The sequence below is a fragment of the Haliaeetus leucocephalus genome, unplaced genomic scaffold (genome assembly GCF_000737465.1).
Source record: "Haliaeetus leucocephalus isolate CR32 unplaced genomic scaffold, Haliaeetus_leucocephalus-4.0 Scaffold1, whole genome shotgun sequence".
Classification (NCBI taxonomy): Eukaryota; Metazoa; Chordata; class Aves; order Accipitriformes; family Accipitridae; genus Haliaeetus; species Haliaeetus leucocephalus.
In genome coordinates, this window is record NW_010972437.1 from 15850510 (window position 1) to 15875764 (window position 25255).

The 25255-nt window shown below is 37.2% G+C and overlaps 2 protein-coding genes across 4 annotated transcripts in view; both read left to right on the top strand.

Annotated features, from left to right (window-relative positions):
- IFIH1 (interferon induced with helicase C domain 1) overlaps positions 1-15182 on the top strand; it is a 29254-nt gene extending 14072 nt beyond the window's left edge. For 2 of the 3 annotated variants that reach the window (XM_010567601.1, XM_010567582.1), the window contains 12 exons: positions 261-481; positions 1346-1556; positions 4635-4852; positions 6383-6499; positions 6990-7113; positions 7203-7439; positions 9513-9769; positions 11242-11391; positions 11988-12149; positions 12477-12667; positions 14113-14206; positions 14314-15182. In XM_010567601.1, the coding sequence (XP_010565903.1) occupies positions 261-481; positions 1346-1556; positions 4635-4852; positions 6383-6499; positions 6990-7113; positions 7203-7439; positions 9513-9769; positions 11242-11391; positions 11988-12149; positions 12477-12667; positions 14113-14206; positions 14314-14496 (2165 nt within the window). In that variant the 3' untranslated portion in view covers positions 14497-15182. The remainder of the gene's footprint in view (positions 1-260; positions 482-1345; positions 1557-4634; positions 4853-6382; positions 6500-6989; positions 7114-7202; positions 7440-9512; positions 9770-11241; positions 11392-11987; positions 12150-12476; positions 12668-14112; positions 14207-14313) is intronic. The other variant, XM_010567591.1, reaches the window with a different exon arrangement.
- A 5451-nt stretch (positions 15183-20633) lies between these two features.
- Positions 20634-25255, top strand: part of FAP (fibroblast activation protein, alpha) — a 43887-nt gene continuing 39265 nt past the window's right edge. Inside the window, exons 1-2 of the mRNA XM_010567614.1 lie at positions 20634-20860; positions 21141-21225. Of these exons, the coding sequence (XP_010565916.1) occupies positions 20855-20860; positions 21141-21225 (91 nt within the window). The 5' untranslated portion in view covers positions 20634-20854. The remainder of the gene's footprint in view (positions 20861-21140; positions 21226-25255) is intronic.

The window sequence follows — 25255 nt, forward strand, 5'->3', positions numbered from 1 at the left end:
ATAGTCATGTCAACATAGATGGGTGAAGACATACAGTGGCTTATTCCACCTACCCTGGTTGGTGACTGGATGTAAGCAGTTGTGATCCAGAGTTGGACAGGTCCACAGAGCAGCATTACCTGTGCTAATATGCCCTGTTTCTATTTATTCAGAAGATGCTTCTGATAGTAAATTAATATTTTTCCCTTTGACATTTGTTCAATATTCTGATAAATATTCTGTGCCTCCTGTTTGATACTTATATTTCTTTGTACCCTTAGATGAAGATGAAATGGAGAGCAGAGCTTCACCTGAGCCAGATCTGATCCTGAGAGATTACCAGATGGAAGTTGCAAAGCCAGCACTGGATGGGGAGAATATTATAATATGTCTCCCTACAGGCAGTGGTAAAACCAGAGTGGCTGTTTACATTACCAAAGATCATTTGGATAAGAAGAAAAGAGCATCAGAGCCCGGAAAAGTTATAGTACTTGTTAATAAGGTATGTTGGTCCATTTTTTTAAAAAACAGTATTTTTCAAACCTCGTGCACTGTTGATACAGAACTTGTAAAATGAATATAAACACATTTCTCAGCTTCTCCGGATGTAGCTATGTTTAAAGGCATACAGCTCTAGACTGTCATCTCCATTGCACCATCATCATGGTGCAAGCATGAATGATTTTAGTTTACCCCAGTGCAAGTGCAAATTTAGATGTCCCCTAATAACCACATTATTGGAAAAAATTATTTCATGTTAAAGAGAATAGAACTAAAATCATATTTTAAAAAACAAAAATATTTTTCACATTCTGTGTTTGGATTTGGTAATGAAGGCCACCTAATGAGTCTCACAGTAGTTAGGGAATATTCTGTCAGATTTTCTGATAATTGCTGTAATTTTTACAGTTAATTTTAGCACATATAATATAAAGTAATCTTGTATTGTAATATTAAAATATAGAAATACATTTAAGAATTTTATTAAAATAATAAAAGATATCCATATCCTCCTATAAGAATAAAATTGACACCATGTTTTAAGCTCAGTTAAAGAGCCAGAGCATGCATGGTTTGTTTATTCTTTCTAAGGCACAGTTAAGCCAAAGTTCTTGGGACAAAAAGGTTTCATAGGAGCCGTTGGAGGGGAGGGGTTGGTTTGGAAATTTTTAATGCTTGGTTTTGGTTTTTTGCATTTGGTGGGGTTTTTTTAATCATACCCTGAAGTGAATAAGAGGATGTTTGCTTTTTTAAAGGATTATATTTTGCACAGTGTATGTTCAACTAACAACATTCCTGGTAAACAGGCATGTATTTTTAATCCTACGTATGCTCTGGTTTAAATTCTTTGGAAACTTTTATTCAGGTACCATTGGTAGAGCAGCATTTACGAAAGGAGTTTAATCCATTCCTGAAGCGTTGGTATCAGGTTATTGGTTTAAGTGGCGATTCTCAGCTGAAAATCTCATTTCCTGAAGTTGTCAGAAGAAATGATGTCATCATCAGTACAGCGCAGATCCTTGAGAATTCATTGTTAAATGCAGCCAAAGAAGATGAAGAAGGTGTCCAGTTATCAGGCAAGTTTTTAATTCTGAAATTTTTACAGAAGGGCTAAAAGTATGTCTCTATTCTGGAAAATTGCAGAGTAAACATGTGCCACATTCAGTAGTTAATGTTTTTTCAGTTGGCTGGTTTTATAAATGCAAGCTGAGAGTTAGTTAGAGATCTTAGTTAATGAGCATCAGTTTTTTCAAGCCAAATTAGACTCTTACAGTTCATTTGTATTAAATATTTGTTGTGCTTGCTATTTTATCTAGCTCAAGCACAACTTTGTGCAAATGCAGCTGTATCGGTTCCACTTTCCAAGCTTGGTAGACCATTGAGTTATATCACATAGAAGCCATAAACAGGGGGAGAAAAAAATTATAACTCAGATGTAGTTGGTAGTTTGAGAAATACAATGGAACACAAGATAAAAGCCAATCTGTTATAAAAGTTGTATTTAAACTCTTACAGTTTTGCTAACGTACAGAGATACGGTTACTTATAACTATCTCTCTGGGCTTGGCAGATATAATGGTCTCGTACAACAGATGAATGAAGTTGAAGAAAACAAAAGATACAAGATGAGATGAGGTATAATTGTTTGCCCAGAATACTAAAGTGGCAGATATCTATGGGAGATCAGACAGGAAATGGAATTATCTGCCAGTGACATACAAATAATGGAACAGCCCATGACATCAGCTCCAGGATTTGTGCTACAGTGACCCTCCTCAGTGAGATGTTAACTTCTCCCTCTATCTGCATGCAGTCAACTCTTGTTTAGATGGGGGAGGATGTAGCTGAGGGGAGAGCTATGATATTCAAAATAATGGATCTGAGATAAAAGAAGGACTTATCTGGGTGTTACAGAGACAGCAGAGAAACCTGAGGGGTCAGTCTGTGTCTATCAGTGCCTAGTGCTGACTGGAGTACTGCTTGATCCAAACTAACTCGTGCAGAGCCACTTGGGTACTTAAGAATTGCTTCCCTTCCTTCAGAATGCCTTTTTATTAACCTAGGCAGAGTACCAGAGATTTTCTGATACTTATTTCCTTTCTACTGCACCTAAGTTAATAAACCTTCCCAAACCTGAATCATTTGGGAATGCCATATAGAGACACCTGAACATTTCTATGGGAACTGCTGACCTCATTAGAACTGGACTGAGTCCCAACCAGCTTGTGTAATGAAGTGTTTTGCTGAATGGGTTTCACACCTTGCAAAGTTTCCTTCATAAGGAGCTGTATTTTTTTCCAGAACTGAGGTGGCCCTGCAAACAGGGACGTGTTTCCTTGCTATTACACCTGTGCTAGTAAGTTCAGCTGGACCAAAGCCAAACAAGCCTGAACAGAGCCAGCTCCATTTTTACAGCTATGCCTTGGTTAACTCACAGCCTATATGAACCATCCTAATTAGTTATAAGTTTTTTTATTCCTAATTTCTGTTCATACATTTTTCATCTGTTTCCACGGGGGTCTGCATACATGTAACATGGAATTCCAGCCTCAGTGAAATGGAGGGGAGTCTCTTAATTGTGTTTTACCAAATGTTTACCTTCTTTACAAAGGGCTGAAGTCACTGTGTGGACTTTCTAAAAGCTGTGTATCGCTTCCTTAGTAGAAGCATATCTCTTCCGGTGGGTTAGGTTCTTCCTGAGTAATGATAGGAGTATGCATTACAGAGATGATGTTCAAAATCAAAGGGAGTAATTTCATGTTGGCAAAATAACTGAGAAACTGCCAGCACTGCTTCTGAAGATTTGCAGTGCGTAGAAGTCTTAGAAATAAAGAGAAATTTAGGTTCAAAACCATATCAGTCCAAACTGGCTTCCTGAACCACTTGTGTGAAGACAATCAGATTTCCCCAGTGACATGGAGCACTGGTTTGCTTTCCTAGTGGTAGGCTTTGGTTTAGCCTTTAAATAAAATTTCCCTTGTTCAGTCTCCTCCTTTCTTTAGGTTCTTCAAAGACAAAATTACATGATACATTCTCTGGCAGAAAGGCCAGCTGAGAATGTTCTAGCTCTGTGTTAGTTTCCAGCTTCTGCTGTCAGTTCTTGCAAACTCATTTGTAGTGATGCAAGAATTTGAGCAAGCTAATGTGTAAACAAGACCATGGAATTGTCCAGGTTAAAAAAAAAAAGAAGGAAAAAAAGAGTTTCACCCTGATCATTTCAGTAATCTGCTTTACAGTTATTTCCACAAACATTTGTCCAATTGTAGGAAACAATGTCGAATTAGAGAGTTATTGGCCAGCTCCAGGAAGAGCTGGAGCTCCGTAAACCAGTTTTGCTGTTAAAGAAACAGAGAAATGTTCATAAGTCTTTCAAATCACAACCTTGAAATATATGTCACTGGCTGCATATGCCAATAGATGTTTTCTATGTTTGTAAGAAATTTAGAACAAAAAATAATCTTAATTTTCCTTATTGTATAGTACTTTACTTGTTGCATGTAAATATGATCTGACTAAAAAGTACATAATACCTGTCTGAATCTTCATCACTTTCCTCCGCTACAAAAGAGAGATGATTGGTACTGCTCCCACCATCTGTTTATTCTTTCCAATGACACATCCATAAAGTAATACAAATCTTTTAATTGGACAGGAATAGGGAGGAAATCTCTGTGTTGCTATAAAATGGAAGTATATTTTGGTCAGGACAGGCCTTTCTAGAATGTCTGAAAGGCTTCTAACATTTTCTGTATCTTCTCAGAAACAAACAAATAGTTTGTCAGATACAGTTATGGATAGAAAAGATAGGATTGAGTTAAACTATGATATGTTCTTACCACTGCTTATTAAAAATACCTCTCTGAAATTCTTTATACCATCAGACTGGTTTTGCAAAAATAGAAAAGCTTTTTACATTACGTGAAATGTAAAACTACTTGACACATCAAGAGTGCAGCAAAGATTGCAAAGTCCATTAAATATATACAGCTTTCATCCATGCCTTCCTCCAGCACTACAAATTTCCCAATATGTTAGGGCTCAGACAAACTGATGAGTTCTCTTCCACAGTGTCCTTACCTGTAAGAAGATTTAGTCGCATAAATTCTACAGTTGAAAGAAAATTAATAATTTTAGGGGTCCTTTTTTTTTCCCAGATTTTTCACTCATCATTATCGATGAGTGTCATCACACTCAAAAGGAAGGTGTCTACAACAATATAATGCGACGTTACTTAAAAGAAAAGATGAAGAACAGGAAGCTGGCAAAAGAAAACAAACCACTGATCCCACAGCCTCAGATTCTGGGACTTACAGCCTCACCTGGTGTAGGAGGTGCAACATCCTACTCAAAAGCTGAAGAACATATTCTGAAAGTAAGTATCCCTCACACTTGCAAACCATTAAAGGTATATTGTCTTGTTCAAGTAAAACTTTTCAAGTCAGTGTTAGGCTCCAAATATATAACCTGTTTTTTTTTTTTCATGTGTACATGGGAGTTCAGCTCACAGCCGTTCAGCAAATTGACCCACTACAAATCAATGGAAATCCATATACAAGTAAAGGTTACTTTACAGGGAAGTAGGATTACTGAAAAGGGAATTTAAAAGATTGCCTCACTTGAAAAAAATTCTTAAGGTCAGAAGCAAGAAATCCACAAAATAGTGAGGTTTTATAGTTAATAAAAGTCTTATTTTTCCATTGATGGATTAGAGTTCACTGTGTATTCCTAAATCCTAGAGAGATCACAGTATTTTATATCTGTATTTCTAGAGTGACTAAGCTGGGCTTTTGTGTGGATCCAAGAAAGTGAAAAACAAAGTGCAATACTTAAACCAGCAGAAACCACTTGTGAGGTACAGGTAGCTTACAAATGTAGCTGTTAGACTTACTCATTGAGAGGGGAGTGTTGCATAAACACCTGACTGGAGATAATTGGTTAAATTTTATATTTAAAAACCCTCTGTTTTACTTGAAATTCCATGGATTTACATTAGTAATACAAAAGTAGAATTTAGCCCAGTACTCGAGTGAAAACTCCTGACTAGCAAATTGCACAAGAACAGACTGCAATATTGAATAGGTGAGGCCTGCAAAAAGCTTTTAAGCTGATTGAAGTAGATAGAATTGCGAGGTATTTTAAGACAAAAAACTTTCTGGCAATGGAAAAAGCAGAGAATTCCTTTTCATCAGCTCTGAAATCTTAATGATAGGATGCTGGATTTTGTATCTAAAGAAATGTAATCCGAATATGCAAGCTCAAATAGATAACTACTGCTGAAGACATTAAAAAGGTTGCCTGCCAGACTTTCCTTTCCTGTTTTCTCTGCTCATAAAAATTTTAAGGTTTTCCCTTATTACTTTAGACTTAGTGACAGAAATGTACATATTTTCTTCTCGGAAGAGATCAAAAGCAGAAAAGTCCAGTTCAGTTGTGCAGTTAGCACAGAAATTTTGTCTTTTTCTTCCTGTTCCACGAAAGATAATTTCAAACTACTTTCTACTCTCATGACCAGCTCTTACTTTTATAATTATTCCCTAACATTTATTTTCTTTTTTTCTATTTCACCATTGTTTTTGTTTATTTGTTTTGTGCTCCAAAATCTACTCTTCCAAAGTATTGATGGTATATTTTCCTTCTCAAAATACCGGTTTTGCAGGCTGATCTACAAGTTTTTTCCTGAGTGCAAGGATCACTTCTGGCCTAAAAATAACTTGTTCAGCTTTTCAAATGCTTTTCAAAGACTTGGCCGTTCTTATGCTGATAGTGTCTGTATCCAATTTTTGTAGGAAGAAAATAAAGTTATATAAAACCCAATATCTAAATGAGAAGCTCTGTTGCATTCAGTTTTCATGTGGAATAACTCATTAAATGTTAAAAGAAATAACATTTTGTTTTCTCCCAGATCTGTGCCAATCTTGATGCATGTAGAATCATGACTGTTGAAGAGCATGCCTCCCAATTGAAAAATCAGGTGAAGGAACCATATAAGAAGACTGTGATTGCAGATGACAAAAGAAGGGTATGTTTTTTCAGACAAATGAGTGTTAAAGTTATATTGCCCTTGAAAGTGTGTTGTACGGTATCAAAAACTTATAGCTAATGCTCTTTTTCTATAGGTTTATTGTGATCTGTAGTGCTAATTTGAATATGTGTGTATTTATCTGCTGCTTACCTCTGTATAGAAAGTACCAGTAAAGTCAAATAGAACTAAATTTTTAATTACATGAGTTATATTTTTGAGGTATCTGGTCAAAAGATCTTCTGATCCATAATTGAAATGTTTGTATTGGAGTGACATTATATTCACTAAAAAAATACAGTGTAATTTCACAGTGTAATTTTTGTAATATTCTGAACTATTTATTTCCATAATTCTAAATGCACTTAGCAACCTTACTTGTTTTTTAATGTAAGGTTTAATGTTTTAAAAAAATTACTCAGTGTAGTACTAGCCAATGTTTTTGTTGCCAGATGATGCTTGCTTACTTTGGTAATCAATTTATTTCTAGGATCCATTTAGAGAGAGAATTACTGAGATCATGACAGACATTCAAAACTATTGCCAGCTCCATCCAAAATCTGAGTTTGGAACTCAGCCATATGAACAGTGGGTGATTAGAGAAGAGAGAAGAGGTAACTGCATAGCAAAAATATCCCAGCTTTGGATTTCTTTGAGTCATTCTATACACAGGCACGTTTTTGTATTTTTTGTTCACTTTTAGCTGCAAAAGAAGAAAAACGCAAGGAACGTGTGTGTGCAGAACACTTGAAGAAATACAATGATGCTCTCCAGATAAATGACACCATCCGAATGGTGGATGCGTACAATCACCTAAATAACTTTTATAAGGAGGAGAAAAGTAAGAAGACAGTAAGGAGTGATGATGATGATGATGATGATGAACCAGCAGTATCAAAACAGGATGAAACAGATGAATTTCTAATAGCTTTATTTCATGGTAAGTTTGAAAGCCATTGTGATATTTAATATTTGAAATCCATAGTTTATGCATTAACATGATTTGCATGGGTCCATTAATTATTACATCCTAGAGATTGCCATGTTATTTATTATGACAGTATCTGGATGTCCCAGTTCATACAGTGTGGAGTACATTAAACATCATAGTGTGATCACATCCCAACATGTAGTACAAGTTCTTCAGCTTTGGCCCAAGGGCACTTTCTTTTTGCTGATAGTAAGTAAAAACTGTTCTCTGCTTTTCTGCAATGAAGTGTTGCTGAGTACACTCTGATAGATGCATAGAGTATGTATTCCAGTAGACACTCTTGAGGGGCAAAAAGTTGAGCAAATGGAATACAAAAGTAATGAAATGACAGGTTTTTAACCAACTCTTTCTACCAAAGTTTGTTTATGTATATACTATGAGGTGGGAGTGATGACCCTGAGTAAGTTTCTGGTAAAAAGCAATTAGCAAGAGAATTAAACAGAGGATTAAATTGCAAACACCAAAGTTAGTTGCCTTTTTTCAGATCATTCACCTTGGAACTAGGATTCATTCAGTTCTTGACACAGTAATCTTTTTTGCCTCTTTTTTCCCCTTACTGCCTTTACAATGAGGAAGAGGTAGACAAGTTTGCTCCCATTGCCTATGGCTCCTGGGCAGTGCAAAAGAAAATAGATTGTACTGCAGCATGTATCCCAACTTCATGTATCCTATGAACTAGAAATTTAGAATGCCATCATTAAGAAATTCAGGAAACGTTAAAAAACTTTTCGAAAAATAGATTAGGTTAGATAATGTCATTGTGTTTTTTAATGACTCTTCATACCTCTCTTTATGCCCCCTTATTTAGAACTTCAGTATTGAGCTGTTGCTGAGAACCAAAAAGTTAAACTAACTAAAAAATGAAACTTAGTTGTCTAGATAGAACTTCATTTACCTGTGGAAATGAAAGCAAACAACCTGATAGTGAAAAATAAATTCTATTCCAATTTGTTTTGATTTTACCACTGAAGGTGCCAGGAGTAATGGAAGAAAATCTAAAATTTCTCTTCCAGCTTTTAAGAGTGGAGTTCATCTTTGGGTGATTAACTCACTGCAGCCCTTAGTGCAGGTTTAACTAAGGGGGGAAATTATGGGAGTTTGTTACAGCTACCTACTTTTTGTATGTATTTGTATATGATTACATTCTAAAATATGAATAAGACTGTAGTCAGAAAGCCACTGCCTAAGTGGTGTAGTATTTTGTGATACATTGACTACCATTGCATTGGACAAGGTGCAGTGCAATAATCTGCACAGGGTAATGACATCAGAGTGACTGTAATATCTTAACACACAAGGCCTGCACCTTAAAGTGTTATTATTGTGTTTGAACGATCATCTGACAATGGTGTAGGCTTTTAAATATTAGAATTTTTTAAAAAAATTAAAACACATGAGGAATCCTCCCTGGTCGGGGTCAATAGTGCTTGTCAAAGAGAGTCATTCGTTTAACATTTCACTGAGTGTATGGAAATGTCTTTAAAAGTTGCGATACTGATAACAATGCGCCCATCCTGGTGTCTATTACATTGCATGTTGCTAGTGAGGTTTCCTACTTTAATGAATGCCCCAAGGACAATTTATGTCTAAATTTATAAAAACATTATCAGCTCTGAGGGCTGTGCATATTAATCTGTTTCTCCTTGTCAGACTTTTTCCATTGTTTTAAAACTGTTTTGCAAATACTATAAGCTGTGATTTAGCTCTTTAATATAGTGCACTTAACTCTGTACCACTTCTGGTGTGTATACAGTTTTTTTCTTTTGCTTATTCTCCCCTTGAAATATAGGCAAAGTGTGTGTTAAAAAGTTAATGGTGATTTATTTTGATTGATTAGTGTGTTTTTAATGAATATAAACTCACTTGAAAAATAAGTGCTATGCCACAGCTCTTCAAACTGGATGTGAATTAGCCATGCTGGGAGAATTATATAGAAAGCTGCTCTTCACTTTGGGTTTTTTTTTCTAGAGCTGTTATTTTACATGGTTACTTTCTCTTAATTTACATCTGCTATTTTTAAAGCAAAAAAGAAACAGCTGAAAGAGTTGGCTAGAAAGCCAGAATATGAAAATGAGAAGCTAATACAGTTGCGAAACACTTTAATGGAGGAGTTCACGAAGACTGAAGAACCTAGAGGAATTATTTTCACAAAGACTCGGCTAAGTGCCTTTGCTTTATTCCAGTGGATTAAGGATAACCCAAAATTTGAAGAAGTGGGAATTAAGGCCCATTATCTTATCGGTGCTGGACATAACAGTGAAATTAAACCCATGACTCAGGTACAGAACTATGCACTACAGCATTAAAATCTTGTACATCATTTAAGAAAACAGCTTGTTTCAGCACTAGAACAACGAACTGAAGTTTGGAGCTCAGAGGTCTGGTTTCATACCTGCCAGCAACTTACCTTCATAAGCTGCAGGTTAGGTGAATAACAGTGTCAGAATAATTTTATTTCCACAAGAAACAAGCTTTTTTAGCTTTGGATTCTATGGCAATAGGAGTAACAGGCAGCCATTTCCTAGAGGACTATGTAGTCAAAAGGGACACAAGTTATAGTGAGGCATAGGAAGAAAAAGGAACAAAATGGCAATAGCAAAAATGTGATGGTTAAATGAGTTTATACTTATCAGGACAACAGTAATTCAAATTATATTTTAGCTGCCGAATTGAAAAATAAAATTGCAATGTTGATTATGCCTGTCTTTTTTCTGATGTCATTGCTTAATCAACTTATACCAATTATATGCATGCTTCACAGTGACGCATAATCATTGAAAGAGAATTTGCCAAAATTCGCAATGAAAATACCACAATTGATCGCTCAAGAGTCTGTCTCATACCATTGTGTTGACTTCATACACAACATCTCTCTGATGATTTATACCTCCAAATTAAAAATTTTCAAAACAAAGTGCTTCAGTATCCTAAAACCTCTCTTCTAATCTGCTTTTCACTCCCCATAAAATTGCCACTTCAGCATTTAAGCAGAAATGGTGTGGTTTACTGCTGGGCAGAGTCCATTTCCTTCAGCTGCTCTCAGTTTCAAAATAAAGTTAGGAATTGTTCCCTCAATGTTGCTTGTGTTCTATGAAAATTTGGTATTTAATCTGTACACCACATTGCACAAACAAAACAATAGCCTCTGCATTTTGAAACTGAATATAGAAAATAGGAAGTTTCTGTCCCTCTGCTCAAGTTTGTTTGAAATATCCAGCTAATTCAGAAGTCCGTGTTTTGGATGCTTTATTTTTTAAATATATTATTGCTGTGCTTTTTGGTGCTCCCCAGATCACCAAAATTATGGTCCCCATTTATTATGGGGAATTTTAACTGCTTTGGAACTTGACTTGGAAGTGCTGAAGTCTATACTTTCAGCTGAAATTACTGAAATGGTAGAAATCCAGAACCTCTGAATAACTACTTAAAGAATTTGAAAATGATAGAACAACTATATTATAAAAACTCCTAGCGTCTATGAAATTGGCTGCAAAGTTCCAAGCTCAGTTACCTTAAGATTGGCTTTGGCTCCCTCCCCCCCTCAAAAAAGGTGCTGAACACCTATTATATTCAATAGGAACTCCTTGTTTGTGATCCTGAAAGATGCTTAAATGCAGTTGTTAAGCCACTTGATGTTTGGCACTCCATTCTGAAATGATTTGACTATAATTTCTTAAACCTCTTAATTAGAAGAAACTAATGACAGAAACTAATACTGAAAGCTAATGTACTGATTTTTGTTAATTTACAGAATGAGCAAAGGGAAGTTATTGATAAATTCCGAAGTGGAAATGTAAATTTACTTATTGCTACTACTGTAGCTGAGGAAGGCCTAGACATCAAAGAATGTAACATCGTTATTCGCTATGGCCTCGTCACCAATGAAATTGCTATGGTGCAGGTATGAGTTTACTGCATACATATTTTTAAAAGTGCTTTTCTGTTTGGAATATGCAAATGGTAAATCATATACCTAGGGTTTGGAGATAATTTTGAAATACTTGCATGCTAAAAGACAAAATGTTCTTGCAACAATGTTCATTTCCAGTTGCCATCCTCAGTTGGCATGCAATATAAAATTTGCCTCCATGTGTAATGGTGTAACATCCATTTAAAGCTCTATACAAACAGTAAGCCCTTTAGCAGACTGGTTGATATAAAAGACATTTGTACCACCAACAGCTAAAAAGAGATAATTGCATATCAGAATACCAGTTTGTCCATCTTCTCACTTAATTTGTGAACACAAATAGTTATATATTTAATATTTAAAAGCATGCTTATTTTTTGGTGGCAAAATACAGTTTCTGCTTTGAAGATATTGTGCTAACCACAAATCTCCTGAGTACTATTTTCACAGGTAAGTGGAAAAAAAATGCTCTGTGGGGACACTGCATAAGGAACAGTACATGTCTTCCATTACAAAACTCAGAAAAAATGTTGTGCAGTGTTGTAGGAACACTGTGCTCTTTATGTTGTATTCCTTGCAAATTGTAGGCTCGTGGTCGAGCTCGAGCTGATGAGAGCACCTATGCACTTGTGGCTTCGAGTGGCTCAGGAGCTGTTGAACGCGAAGATGTTAATATTTTCCGTGAGAAAATGATGTATAAGGCCATTCAGCGTGTCCAAAAGATGCCACAGGAAGAGTATTTAAATAAGGTATTTACTGCAACTCTGTACTTTCTCTTTAAAGAAAGAAATTGTAAGAAATACTTTCTATTTGAAATCTACTTAGGGGAGGGAAACTTAAAATAATATTAGTTACTACATATGGCCTTGAATCCTTCTGCCAATATTTGATTTATAATCCATGTTTTCTGGGCCTTTAGAAAAGTCTGCTTTTCTGTTGGTAGGGGGGGAAACACATAAGTCGGGAAAATTGACTGGAAGCCATGTTGTCAGTGAATTCAGTAAAATAACTGAAAAAGAAAACTATTACTGTCATTCCACCAGAATGTTACAGTGCTCTTGCTGATCTATTTCTAGATTCAGAATTTCCAGTTGCAAAGTATAGTGGAAAAACAAATGAAGGCAAAGAGAGATCAGCGCAAGACATACAACAAAAATCCTTCACTAATAACATTCTTATGCAAAAATTGCCACAAGCTGGTATGTTCTGGAGAAGACATACAGGTTATTGAAAACATGCATCATGTCAGTGTGAAAAAAGATTTCCAGTAAGTGTTTATGAACTACTTTATCTCTTTCAGGTAGAAACAGATTTTCTTTTCAGCAGGGTTGTACAGGGCCTGTAACCCTCTAGGCCCTGCGAGGAAAAAAAAGCTTATTCCAATCTTGTTAAGTCCTAGGCTCTATGGAGTTTACAGTTAATGAGTTTGAAGGAAATGTTGATTCTTACCCCTGATTTCAAGGTGACCAGAGTTTGAAACTTTGGAAAAAGGTACAGCTTCTGCAGTAATATTAACTAGGTCACTTATTAATACAGTATGTATTCCACAGTGTAACTGTAACCAAAGATGAATATCAGTTACCCACATACTTACACCAGTAACAGACCCAGGATAAGAGTTTGGCTATGACCAGTGACTCAGACAACATATTGGCCATGAGCTGTGCATTGATAATTGTGTATTTAGAGGATGTTCATACTGATGACACACCCCTTTTAGTTCTCCCAGTGTTCTTGTTCCTGCTTAATCTTTATGGCAAGAGATGCCGTCTAGTTTAGTAAACATTTATTTTAAACTGTGTTTAACTTTTCAGTGCCATGGTGGCAGGAGGTTACTTTCTTTTCCCACTTATAATGGAAATTAAGAGTCCAAGAAAATGTTTTAATTCAACTTCAGTTGCATTTGCTTACTACATTAAATTTGTAATGGGTATTGTACCTTACAGATCAGTCATGCTTTGTTAATTATGTAACAGACACCATCCTACCAAGTTACTGCCCTCCCTAGTTCTCGTTTCTTTGAGACATATCACTGGTATAATTTGTAAAGACTTTTTGAAGAGTTATGAGAAATTAGTACCCATATGTTGGAAAAAATTAAAACTGAGGTGCAGCACTAAACATTAAACTGCTTTTACTGTGAAATTGTCTTGTCAGCATAATGTTATCAGTCAATTCAAACTACAAGGTAATAATTCTTATAGCCCCTCTGCACAGGCTAATAGTAACCCTCAAGATCAAGTATTCCCTAAACTAAACGATCTAAGAATGTGCACATCCTCTGCAGCTCTGCATAGTCAGAACCAAATGATTCTGTTAAGGGGTAAGGTTGGACTACAGGTAATCAAAAGAAAACCTCTAACTTTCAGGTATCATTTCTTTGACAGCTCCGTGGCACCTGAAAAAACCAAGCTAGATCTATCCCCTATTATAACAGAGAGCCTGCTGCTCCTACTTTAAGATGTGTGAGGGAGGATGCAGCTCCTGAAATGCTACAAAAGGAGGCATGGAGTGCACCTGTATTTCACCATTACTTAGGAGCATAAAATATGACCTTGCATTTCTCCAACTCCTGAATGTGCATAACAGAGAGTTTACAGTCTTTTAGGTTTCATATCTGACTTCAGCAGTTGTAGTCAATGTGTGTTTAAGTCTGTATGTAGCATTGAATGACCAATGTATTCTGACGCACGCTGTCTGACTGTTTTTCAGAAGTCTTTACCATACAAGAGAAAATAAGACACTGCAAGATAAGCGTGCCGATTACCAGATAAATGGGGAAATTATATGTAAAGATTGTGGACAAGTGAGGAACAACTTATTTTCATACTTTTATGTTGTTGTTGTCTGTATTTATTTCTGTCTAATGTTCTTGTCTATTTTATCTGAAACGTAATTTTCTTATACTTGCAGGCTTGGGGAAATATGATGGTTCACCGAGGTCTTGACCTGCCTTGTCTAAAGATTAGAAATTTTGTGGTTGTGTTTGAAGACAAGAAAACAACAAAGCAAATGTTTAAGAAATGGGGAGAACTGCCTGTCAAGTTCCCTAATTTTGATTATGCAGCTCATTGTCCTTCAAGTGATGAAGATTAAGGACTTAGAATGAAAATAAAATCCCTTTTCAACTTTTCTCTGACTGCTGATTAGAAGCTCCTGTGTCCCATAGGAAGTGCTGCATCATAAACACTGTGAAAGCTCTGGGGCATGAGGAAACTGTCTTGAAGAGGAAAAAAAAACAAGGAAGGAGAAGGACAAAGTCATACAGCTGCTGTCTGCACTCAGATTTGCAGTGGTACTCTGGGACAAAGATGACAAAATACGTTGCAGTCATGTGTATCCATGGAACAAATTCCCATCTCTACTCACAGTCCATCATGGGGTGACCACACTGTCAAAAGTGTGTTAGTTGACCTGTCGTCAAGGACAGAACATAGGACAGACATCTTGAGATATGCCATGGTGATTATTTTCTGGTTTTCTTCCTGCTTTAACCCTTTTGAAGATAAAGTGTCTCAAAACAGGAGCCATGTAAAGAGAACAGATTAGCTGAGTGTTATTTCTGAATCATTGCTTCGTCAGTGTTTTCATGACTGAGTCCTTCCCCTCTTTAGCTGTAAGCTCATACATTTTGACAGACTAAAATTAAGTTTCCCTTAAAAGACATTTCAAAAAATCAAGCCCTTAACCTGACTTGAAATTGATTATTTTAATGTCCAAGAAGCACAATACCAAGTGACTTTCTGTGTGTTAGTTTCATAGGATTGTTAAACTGGCTATATAATGAGGTACGTATTTTTTTCAATAAATTACTATAATGATTAACCTTTGCCAACTGTGATACTGTTTATTCTCTTTCACTGTAAGTATTTTGACAATAATAATACCACGGTTTCACCCTAGAAATTTAAAGGATATTGGTATTCTGACTGTAAAAATAGCATAATGTGTCTCCATATTTATCTCGTGGACAGATTTCCCCCCCCCCCCATTTGCAAGTAAGATACTGGAGAGCAGAAAGAAGGTCTGTTTGTTGTTATAACAGTCAGCTTTGCAAATTCAGGATAAAATGGTATGTTTACTGGCATGGACATGTAAACACTACAGTAGCCCCAGGTAAAATTTCTAAGTTACAACATAGCTGAAAAGTATATCCCAGCAAAAAAGAATCCTATTATGGCTAGATCTGTAATTGCTCTCATCTTTGAAAGGAATATAAATACTGTGCACATTATTTTAAATCAGATTTGATTTCAGGTTTGCATCAGGACCAGATTTAGGGGGTTGGAGGGGTGGTTGTATTTCTGGCCTTGCTTCGGCGGGGGGGACGACTAGTTTCTGACTGAGAAGAGCAGCCCATTTCAGATATCACCAAACTGATACAGGCCATTCTGGGATTAGCTACTTAATTATAAAAAAATTATAGCATTATGAAATAAATATGCACACGATGAGTTTTCACTATAGCAGTTTTGTAGATTACAATGTGCTTAAACTTACAGAAATTGTGGTTTATTTATAGGTTGAAATTATTCCACAACAGCAATTTATACCAATAAACTACTACCTTAGGGCTGTAAAAAAAAAATCAGTCATATTGAGAGTTAAGAGATTATATATGCAAAGATGTTTCAAAACACAGCAATTCCACAGGTATTTTTGAATGATACAACTAAAACAGGAAAGGCTACTGGGAGATAGGGAGTGTAAACGGTTTGTAGTATATGTGTTTTATATTCATGTATATCTTTATATAATGCTATTCTTACCTTTATATATTCTGCGGGGCAGACAAATGTGAAATCTTCACCAATTTCTTTATTCAGCATTAGATACTTCATTAGTTAAAAAAATCAAACCATTCCCATCATCTGTTGTTCTTAAAAACTCTTTAAGTTATTCTCTTTCTTGTATTTTGCTTAATACTGAAGCTTTTGGCTACTTCTAGAATCTGCTGATTTAGCATTAAGTGCAGGACAAATTTTACACTTTTTACACATTGATCTGAGAAACTGACTGTTTAAAAATGTTGGAGATTCATAGATCACACATGATTGTAATTTAAGATGTATTTTGTCCATGTGCTCAGTATCTGATGAGATGCCATGAAATATGCTAAATATATGTCTTGGTAAATAATCATAATCCAGATCATCTCTGGATTTCTGTATTAATGAGTTGTTAGTTATGTAAATGTAACATAATACACTGTACATAGCATTTTCAAGTGTCTGAAGTAATTTATTCAGTACTTTAAAGAAGTGTAAGACCCTGTTGAAAAAACAGTATCATTAAATAGATTGCTGCTGGATCCTCAATCAAATAATTTTCCATGCTGAGTAGATTTTCTGAAATCTGAGCTTTTGATACTTCCCTTTACTGAAGCAACAAGAGCATGTGCAGCTGGATTTCTTTGTTCTTTTATAGTTGAGTTCAACAGGGCTATATCAGAAACATGCCTGGGCTTCTTCTAGTTCACCTATGTGCTGCTGTTACACTCCCAGTTCCTAGCGTTACTCAGCCACGTTCAGCTTAAAGAGTGTTTGCACAATCTCACTTCAGCATAATGTGTAATGAACCTCAAATGAATCCTGCTGGTGTGTAGGATAAGGAATTTCCACTTCAAGTTACTGTCTCTGAAAGGGGTTGTAAAACGTGCCTATATTGTTCATCCAGGAAGTGTGAAGTTGTAAAAAACAAGCTAAATTGCCATATATTATTTGCTAGTTACTTCTGCATTTATTGCCTTTATGGACCCAAAGTCCTCCAGGGAGTGTGACAAATCCTGATTGTATTTTCTACTTACAGCTTTTATTTGTTCACAAATGTGGAAATGTATTAGTCACTGGGGATTTGTCTAGCTATGTGTGTGGCTACTTAAGAACTAGTTCAGCTTTAGTTGCATTTTCATTTTTCTATCTACTTTTGGTCTGACATCTTGCACAACCTACATCTGTAAATCTGCGTTTCCTCATCCGGGAAATGTAAATACTTTAGTAACACTAGAGTAGTTGCATAACTGGTTGGATAGTTGCTGTACAAACTAAATATGTTTTCTGTTCCATAATTTGTCCATCTCTCCAACTGATTCACCCTCTTTCTAGCTTCCTTACACTTTTATTTCTATATTACATTATGGGGTTCTGATGTTGCAGAAGTTAGGAGGAACTTTGGCTGTTGAAAGAATTGCTGTTTGCTTCTTCACTAGTACTAATATAAACAGTCCAGAGAAGGGAGTTCAGGTGTTAGGAGCAATAGGTCAACAAAGCTTGTAAAGGTCATTCTCTGCCAGGTAAATTTTGTTTTGCTTCTAATGCTGCGACCTTTGTGAATCTTACTACAGTACATACCTGAATAATTAAGACTTCCAAATTAGAAAAATACATAGTATGCAGCATAGAGTCATTTTGGAAAGTCTTTTCAGATGATGTGAGTTTGAATCCTTTCCTTTGAGGCATTCTCAAATTTGCATTCATTAGAGGAAGCTGTGTATTTAGAAATGGAAACTAGCCTGATGAAAACCTGCATTTGCAGTTTTGTGATGTTCTGGTTGTCAGAGATAACCAATGTTAGAAAAAAGTGGATTTCTCTGAAGTGTGTTATTGAAAATACATATGGCATTAACCACAGAATGTTAGGAAATAAGTAACACTTTGGAAATATGAATAAGGAGCATGAGTTACATGGGGAAAAAATTCTTTTGTCTCAATCCTTTTCTGTTTTGGAAATTTTGAGTAGCTGCGGTTTTATCTTGTTAGGAAACACTATTGTTTTTGAGCTCAGTTCTGCCCTTCATATGCAGTGTATCAGGAACAAAGTATTTTAGCCTTCTTACCCTTTTTTTCCTGCATGGCTTCTGTCAACAGGATGGATCTTATTCAGAAACTTTATCTTGTATAAAGTACTTTACTGTTGTGACAAGAACTGGGGAGAGAGGGGAACTGAGTTTATGGGAAAATAAGGCATGTTTTATATCACTGTTTTTTCCAGACAATTAATTTTAATCTCTTTTCAAAAATCCCCCCACCAAGACTAATGTAAGGAATGCCCAGATCAACTGCTGCCTCACCAAGGCTGGTGTAATGGTTAGGGTTCAAATTCCAGCCCATACTGTTAGGCTAAGGTGGTAACTTGACTACCTTTGGCGGTAATACTTGGAGGTTTTTTCTCTGTAAAACATTAGCCCAAGTTCTGCTGGACAGGTTGGTGTGACAGGAAACCTATCTCATCTACTACATTTTCAATTTTCAAAGAAGCCAGAGGAGCTGATGCACCCAGCTGCTACTGAATTCCAGTAAGATTTGGGTACTCAGTCCTTGTTAACCTTCTCTGAAGAATCATAGTCCTTGTGCCTGACCTACACACTGAGGCACCACCATTCTGGACTCCTTTCCTCACCCTCTTATCTTTCCCTTTTTGGTGTTAAGCACAGGAGAGAAATGCAAGACTAGTGCAGGGAGAAAGATGAGGTGATTCAGCAGACTCCACATGGAAAATCAAGAATGCCTAAGCCCAACCTGCAAATTCTAGTCACTGGTCTAAGTTTCATGTCAAACCTAGTAAATATTCTGTCAGTTTGTGGCCACCTTTGGCAGTTGACATTTACCACACAGGCTGAGGCAGCAGCAAGAAGGAAGCTGAGCTGGGCCTGGGTCTGCGGCTGAGCCTGGCTGCCCTGAGCAGGCTATGGAGGCCAAGCAGAGGAATGCCCATCGCCAGGCACTGCTGTCTCCTCTGGCATGGGCACCGGGTGAAATGGCTGGGATGCTACAGGCAGTGAGTGGACAACCGGCTTTGTTTTGTAGCTCAGTTCAGCTGCTGCCATCCCTGGTGCCTTTCTGTACATAACACATAGCCTGCACCCATGGCTGTGGGGCACAGCATTCTGCACAAGTCCTTGGTTGGTGTTTGCTTCCAGCACGCTGGATGACTGCTATAAAGGGCATGAGATCGCTTTTTTTTTTTTTTTTTTTCCTAATAACACATCTGAAATGCCTGGCCCAGTCTTATGCTCAGGTTAATCATCTGAAAGAATGATTACTGTCTCTGTGGTAGGAGCACTGGAAGGATTTCCTTTTTGAGATCATCCTTCTGAGACCTGGACATCACTAATAAGCAGTTGTGCATTGCAGGGTGTGTGGAGACGTACTACAAAGCATCCAACCTCGCCAGGAGATGCCAGCAAGCCCGAAAGCATGGGGGGTTGCTGGGAAAAGAGCAACGAGCAGTGAAGAAAGGAGGCGACAGCGCAGAGCGCTCCAGAGGGACCCGGGTACCTGCGGGATACCGGGCTGTGCAGGGGCAGGCTAAACGGCGGTACCGGCCCAGAAAACGGTGCCTCGTTTAAACGTTTCTGTCCCTTTTGGGCCGGGACCGCGCCGGTACGGGCCGCGCGGCCGCTAGGGGGCAGCGTGCCTGTTCCCCGCCGACTGTCCTTCCCGCCCGCCGCGGCCGGCCGTTATTCCCCCCTCCCGCCGGCTCCCCGCGGTAGGGCCGATGGCCGGTGTGGAGACCCTCCTGAGGGGAATGGGCAGGGCGCGGTCTGCCTGCGCCTTCCCCTCCTTCCCCTGCACTCCCCAGAGCGGCTCTGGGGCAGACCGGTGGTGAGAATATTTGGGTAAAGCCAGTCTAACGAGCACAGCATAGTTTTACTTCGCTTTTCGAGCGTTTCTTCTCTCTGCTGAGGGATCTCTTATGTAACTTGACACTGCGGACTCAAGAGACGTTTTCCCCGTTTTCAGTTGACCTCATTTCAGTGAGCTAAGTAAAATATGTGCAATTGGTGGTTTAAGCACTGTTTCAGAATTTGCGCTGGGCCTGTAGATATTTACTTCTCTAAGCTCTCTTACCTAGGCTACTCAAGTGTATAGTTTTCTCAGAAAAAAGTAATTCTCACATGTGGAAGACATTAAACAATATTTGTTTCTGCTTCTTGTTTTGCATTCTTGCACCATCATTTATTATTTCAGAAAGTAAACATACTTACATTATATATAAACAATAAAGCTATTAGATATTCTTTTCATTTCTCTGTAAAGAGTAGAAATAAGGTCATGACTATGTCCTGAGAATGTGAGGATTGCCAAAATACACAGTAGAAACTTTTCAGAGAAAAACAGTACATATCGAGTAACTGTTGAGTCATAAAACCCTTAAGTTAGTGTAAGCAGATGTTGGTTACAGCTCACATTGATGGGAAGTATGTAATCACCACCCCTATAGCCACCCACTGTCCATTTCTAGTCCAAGAACTTCCCCGAAAGCGTGTTTCTAATTTTATGGAAACCCTTTGAAATTTGGCACAGTTTTCAAAAGTATGTAGGGGAAAAAAAAGTCTGCCAGAGGTTTAGCCTCCAACTGTGAAAACAGACACTGCCTTTTCAAACTCCTCTCCTAGATCACTGACCAACACCCAGAAGAGAGAATTTACATTCTTTTAGAATACAGCAGGAAAATGAAGGTCTGTATGCTGCTAAATTCAGCTTTTGGTAACATTTACATCTGTTGTTTTAAACTGTCAGCTATTGCACAAGACCAGACCAGGCTCAGATGTGAGCGTATTTGTTTTAAAGAAAAAGGGAAGGGAAGTCTTTTCAAATGTACTGCAGGGACATTTTTGCTTGTTGCTTGGACGGATTACAGCAGTTAAAGAGAGTGGGAGGATTTAATTATTTACAAGCCATAGAAGTGTGCTTCAGGCAATATTAGAACTGTAATTATTGTTTGTTTCTGCCCTGCAGACCCGGCTAAAAATCATATTTGGCGTGGTTATATGCCTTTTGCTTTCCTTATTACTTATGTGTATTATACTGCTTCCATCAAGAGGTAAGGCATTTGTAATCTAATGTATTGTAAAACACAATATCTTTACAGCTACTATGACTTCTAAAGTTCACAAAAGTTTGTCAAATTATCTTTAGGATTGTCTTGTCAGAATTTTTATGGCTTTTTCACTTCACAGAAATGTACCTACAGCTGAAATATCCTGAAGGTAGGATTGAAATGCCAGCAGATGTTGAAACAAGGAACTCCTTGAAGTGAAAAACACCAGAATTAACTTTATTGTGCATGATATATAACGTTCTTAGACAGGACTGCAAAAATAATTCTCAGATCTCCTCACATTATGTTATTTTTTATATTAGGGGTTAGGAGACTCTCACAAACTGTTAGTAATTTCCTTTAGCTTGGTGAACTTGTATTTGGTTTTAAATGGTTATGTAATAATTATAGAAGGTCTCTATCCAATTACAAGTTAAACATTTTGTTGTAGGTGGGGTATGATGAATTGTTTGTGAACATATTTAAGATTGCATTTGAAAATTAAAGTCAGCATTCTATAAAATAGGGATGCATAGTTTGCTCTAGTATTATTATGCTAGCTTAGGTAAATCAACATGGTGTGGTCTGCTGAGTCCTCTGGTAAAGTTTGAAGTGAGTGTGGTTTGAAATTTAGAGCCTGAGTGGTACTGACTTGATGGTATTTTTTTACCGTGAGAGGTGTAGTAAGGCCAATATAAGTATTTACGTGGCCCTTTCACTATAGCAGATTAATTGAATGCCTCTGAAATAATTAAAATAGTAATAAAAAACCTATATTCCAGTAACAGCATCTATTTAAAGGGATTTGTTTTTCTATTACTATTCTTTGTTCATGTGTTGGCAGGGTGACTGAGATGAAGAAATCAGTTTTGCATTTACAACTAAATGTTATAAAATCAGCCATTTGCTTAAATCTTGTGAAAGTTAAGTCCTGTAGTTAATATGCAGGTTTTGTGAAAGGCGAAATCTCTTTCCTACCTGATATTTCTGAGGAATATGTTTATCATGGGTTGTTTTGTCAAGAGAAGGGTTGGAGGTTTCTGAAGCAGTTAGGGTTGATTCTGATATGCAGCATGTGAATATGAGGACAGATTATATCAAGGTGGGAGGCAGTGCTGGGAAGAAGTACAGAGTGACGGGTTTGACTTTTACTGTCAATGATGGGGTGCCAGATTTTTTGGCTAGCTTAAGCATGGTCAAATCTGAGCTTTGATTACTAGATAAATGTATGGTATCGAGTCAGACTCACTCATACCAAGTCTGCATGTTAAGATGGCAGAATATTTTTATGAGATTTAAACAAAAAAGCAGTGAGGAAACAAAGAGGCTGGAGACATAGGATCAGTTTGGCAGCCTGAAGAAGTTGCTAAAGATCATGGAAGGTACTGTAGGGGAAGTGAATGTAATTTTCCCTTCTGAAGTTATCACATACCAGCTCACTGGTCTTATTCTGAGTCTCTTCAGTACCTGAGCCATTACGAAGATCTCTTTTCATCTCTATAATTTCTTGGAATACTGACTTGGTAACCAGTCATATCAGACATCACATTTAGATCCAGTAGGATGATAAAGAATTTATCTTACTTTACAGAATGCTTTTGAAGGAGCATTTTAGACAATTATGGAATACACAATTATGTTGAACACGTCTGATTATGGCTTCTTATTCTCAGGTGGAACTGCAAGTGATGCGGTTATCTGTTTGAATGCCTAAACCTTTTCAAATTCTTAGTAGTCTGCTGATCTACTAGTTTTAAATGGAAGAAATATAAATTAATTTTGCGGTTACAAATTTTGCAAGTCAAAGAGACAGGAAATAGCTACAGAGATGGAATGTTCTTTGTACATTCCACCTTTACTAGTGCTTAACTGAAAGGATGCGGCAATCTAGAAAGACCATTTCATATGAGAAATGCATAGACACAGACCAACTAAATTTCTGCTTAAGAAATCGGCAAAGAAAAATGTTGCCTGTAATTCTGAAAGAACTGGAAGAAATATTTAGTGCTGGTTTGTCTGCTAAGTTTCATGTTCTTCAGGCTTCTCAAAATATGATAGCTGATTTTGGTTTACAAATGGAAGAGTATAAAAATGTGAAAAATTCTCAAAAGTTATACTGGAAACATAATTTTCTGTTTGCAGAGGATAGTAAGGGGGAAATAGTTGCAGTTATTATGCAATTTCTGTGGGGCTCAGAAGAGCAAGGGGGACAATCTCAGTATAGGGAATGGCATCTATGCCTAAGAAATTAGTGACAGGTTTTTGACATTTCCTTGAGTTAGGAATGTGCTATGTGATTTACCTAACGATGATAACTCAGCTATGATAACCCAACTCTAAACATTTCAGAAAGGTTCTTTTCACTTGTACACTGGTGTACCTAGTCCTGTTCTTCTGCAGCATAAACAAGATAGAAAATACCTGTCTGCAGTTGAAAAGCAATAGGGGAACCACAGGCACAGTTAGAATTAACTAAATGTATTGGTTAGGCTCCAAATTAATCTTTTCTTCTGCTATTTTTAATGAATAACCAGAATCCTGCCTGTCAATGTTTCTGTTCCAGTTGTACACTTGACCTAGGCCTGAGACGAAGACCCTGGTTCTCTGATGTTGCAGATTAGGTCATGGGGCATAATTCTCAGCCAGGAAGCAGCAGCCAGTTTCTTAGGAACTGGTGGTGATCTTTGCTGCACCCCAGCCGAATCCATTTTCTGATTCAATAAATGCCTCTCTGTGTTCCGATGCAAAGTCAAACAGGGTGGCTTCCATCATTGTGGAGTGGAAGAAAAATGGTTCCAGTCAGGAATTCAGTTGCTGACACTGAATTCTGCTGGAGGTGGTGGTGTTAGTTGCTGCTTTCTAATTGAAATGGGTGCCTGGATGTTTGACTTAAAACAGAAGTAAAGAGAAATTTGCATCTTCTTGGCCATCTATCAAAATTGGCAAGTGACAATTAGAGATTATAAACTTACAGCTGTTGCTAAGTTTCTTGTAATTGAAAATCAATAGATTATTGTGACAGTGTGCTTCCACCAAAATCTGGTGGTTCAGTCTTAGCTAAGAGTTCAGGCTCAGATCTAAGTAATAGTGTAAACCTAGCTACAGTGATCTGTACACTGGTGGCAGAGAGCTATCATAAGGTATTAGAACAGAGTAATAAAAACCAATATTAAGATGGATTAGACTAATTCATACGTCTTCTGTTTGGTACTTCAGACTGCATAAAAAATTGGTAGGCATTCATACTAAAATCTTTCTAGATAAGTATTCAAAAAACAATATGCTCCATTAGTTTATGTTCCCTTAACAGGGTTCATTCTGCTATACTTGTGCAGCTGTGGTCTGTGACAATATTCCTAGGACTGTGGTCTGGGTGGGCCTTTTCTTTCCAAATCTGACTAGTGCTTTGAAGAAACTCTTTGTTGCTTAGATTCTTAAATCAGCATGAAGTGCTTACCCAAAACAGGCTCTATTAATTTTCTGTGCTTATTCATATGCTGGTGGCAGAATAAATACTCTGGTTTAGGACTAATTTAAAGGGGTTAGCACAACAATCTTACCTTTCCAAGTCTATGCTTAGAAATAATGTATGATGGCTATGACCTAAGGTAAATTTTTATACTAGCTTTTCTTTATAAACATATTTTCTGAAAATTTAATTTCTGATAACTGAAAGGGATTATAATGATTCTTTCTTAGTGTATAGTTAGACAGAGGCTTTTTTCCTAAGCACCACACAGCTGCTTGCTCGCTCCCTCCCCCCCACAGTGAGATGGGGGAGAGAATTGGAAGAGTAAAAGTGAGAAAACTCATGGGTTGAGATAAAGACAGTTTAATAGGTAAAGCAAAAGCCGTGCACACAAGCAAAGCAAAACAAGGAATTCATTCACTACTTCCCATCAGCAGGCAGGTGTTCAGCCATCTCCAGAAAATCAGGGCTCCATCATGCATAACCGTTACTTGGGAAGACAAATGCCATAACTCTGAACATCCCTCCCTTTCTTCTTCCTCCCCCAACTTTATATGCTGAGCA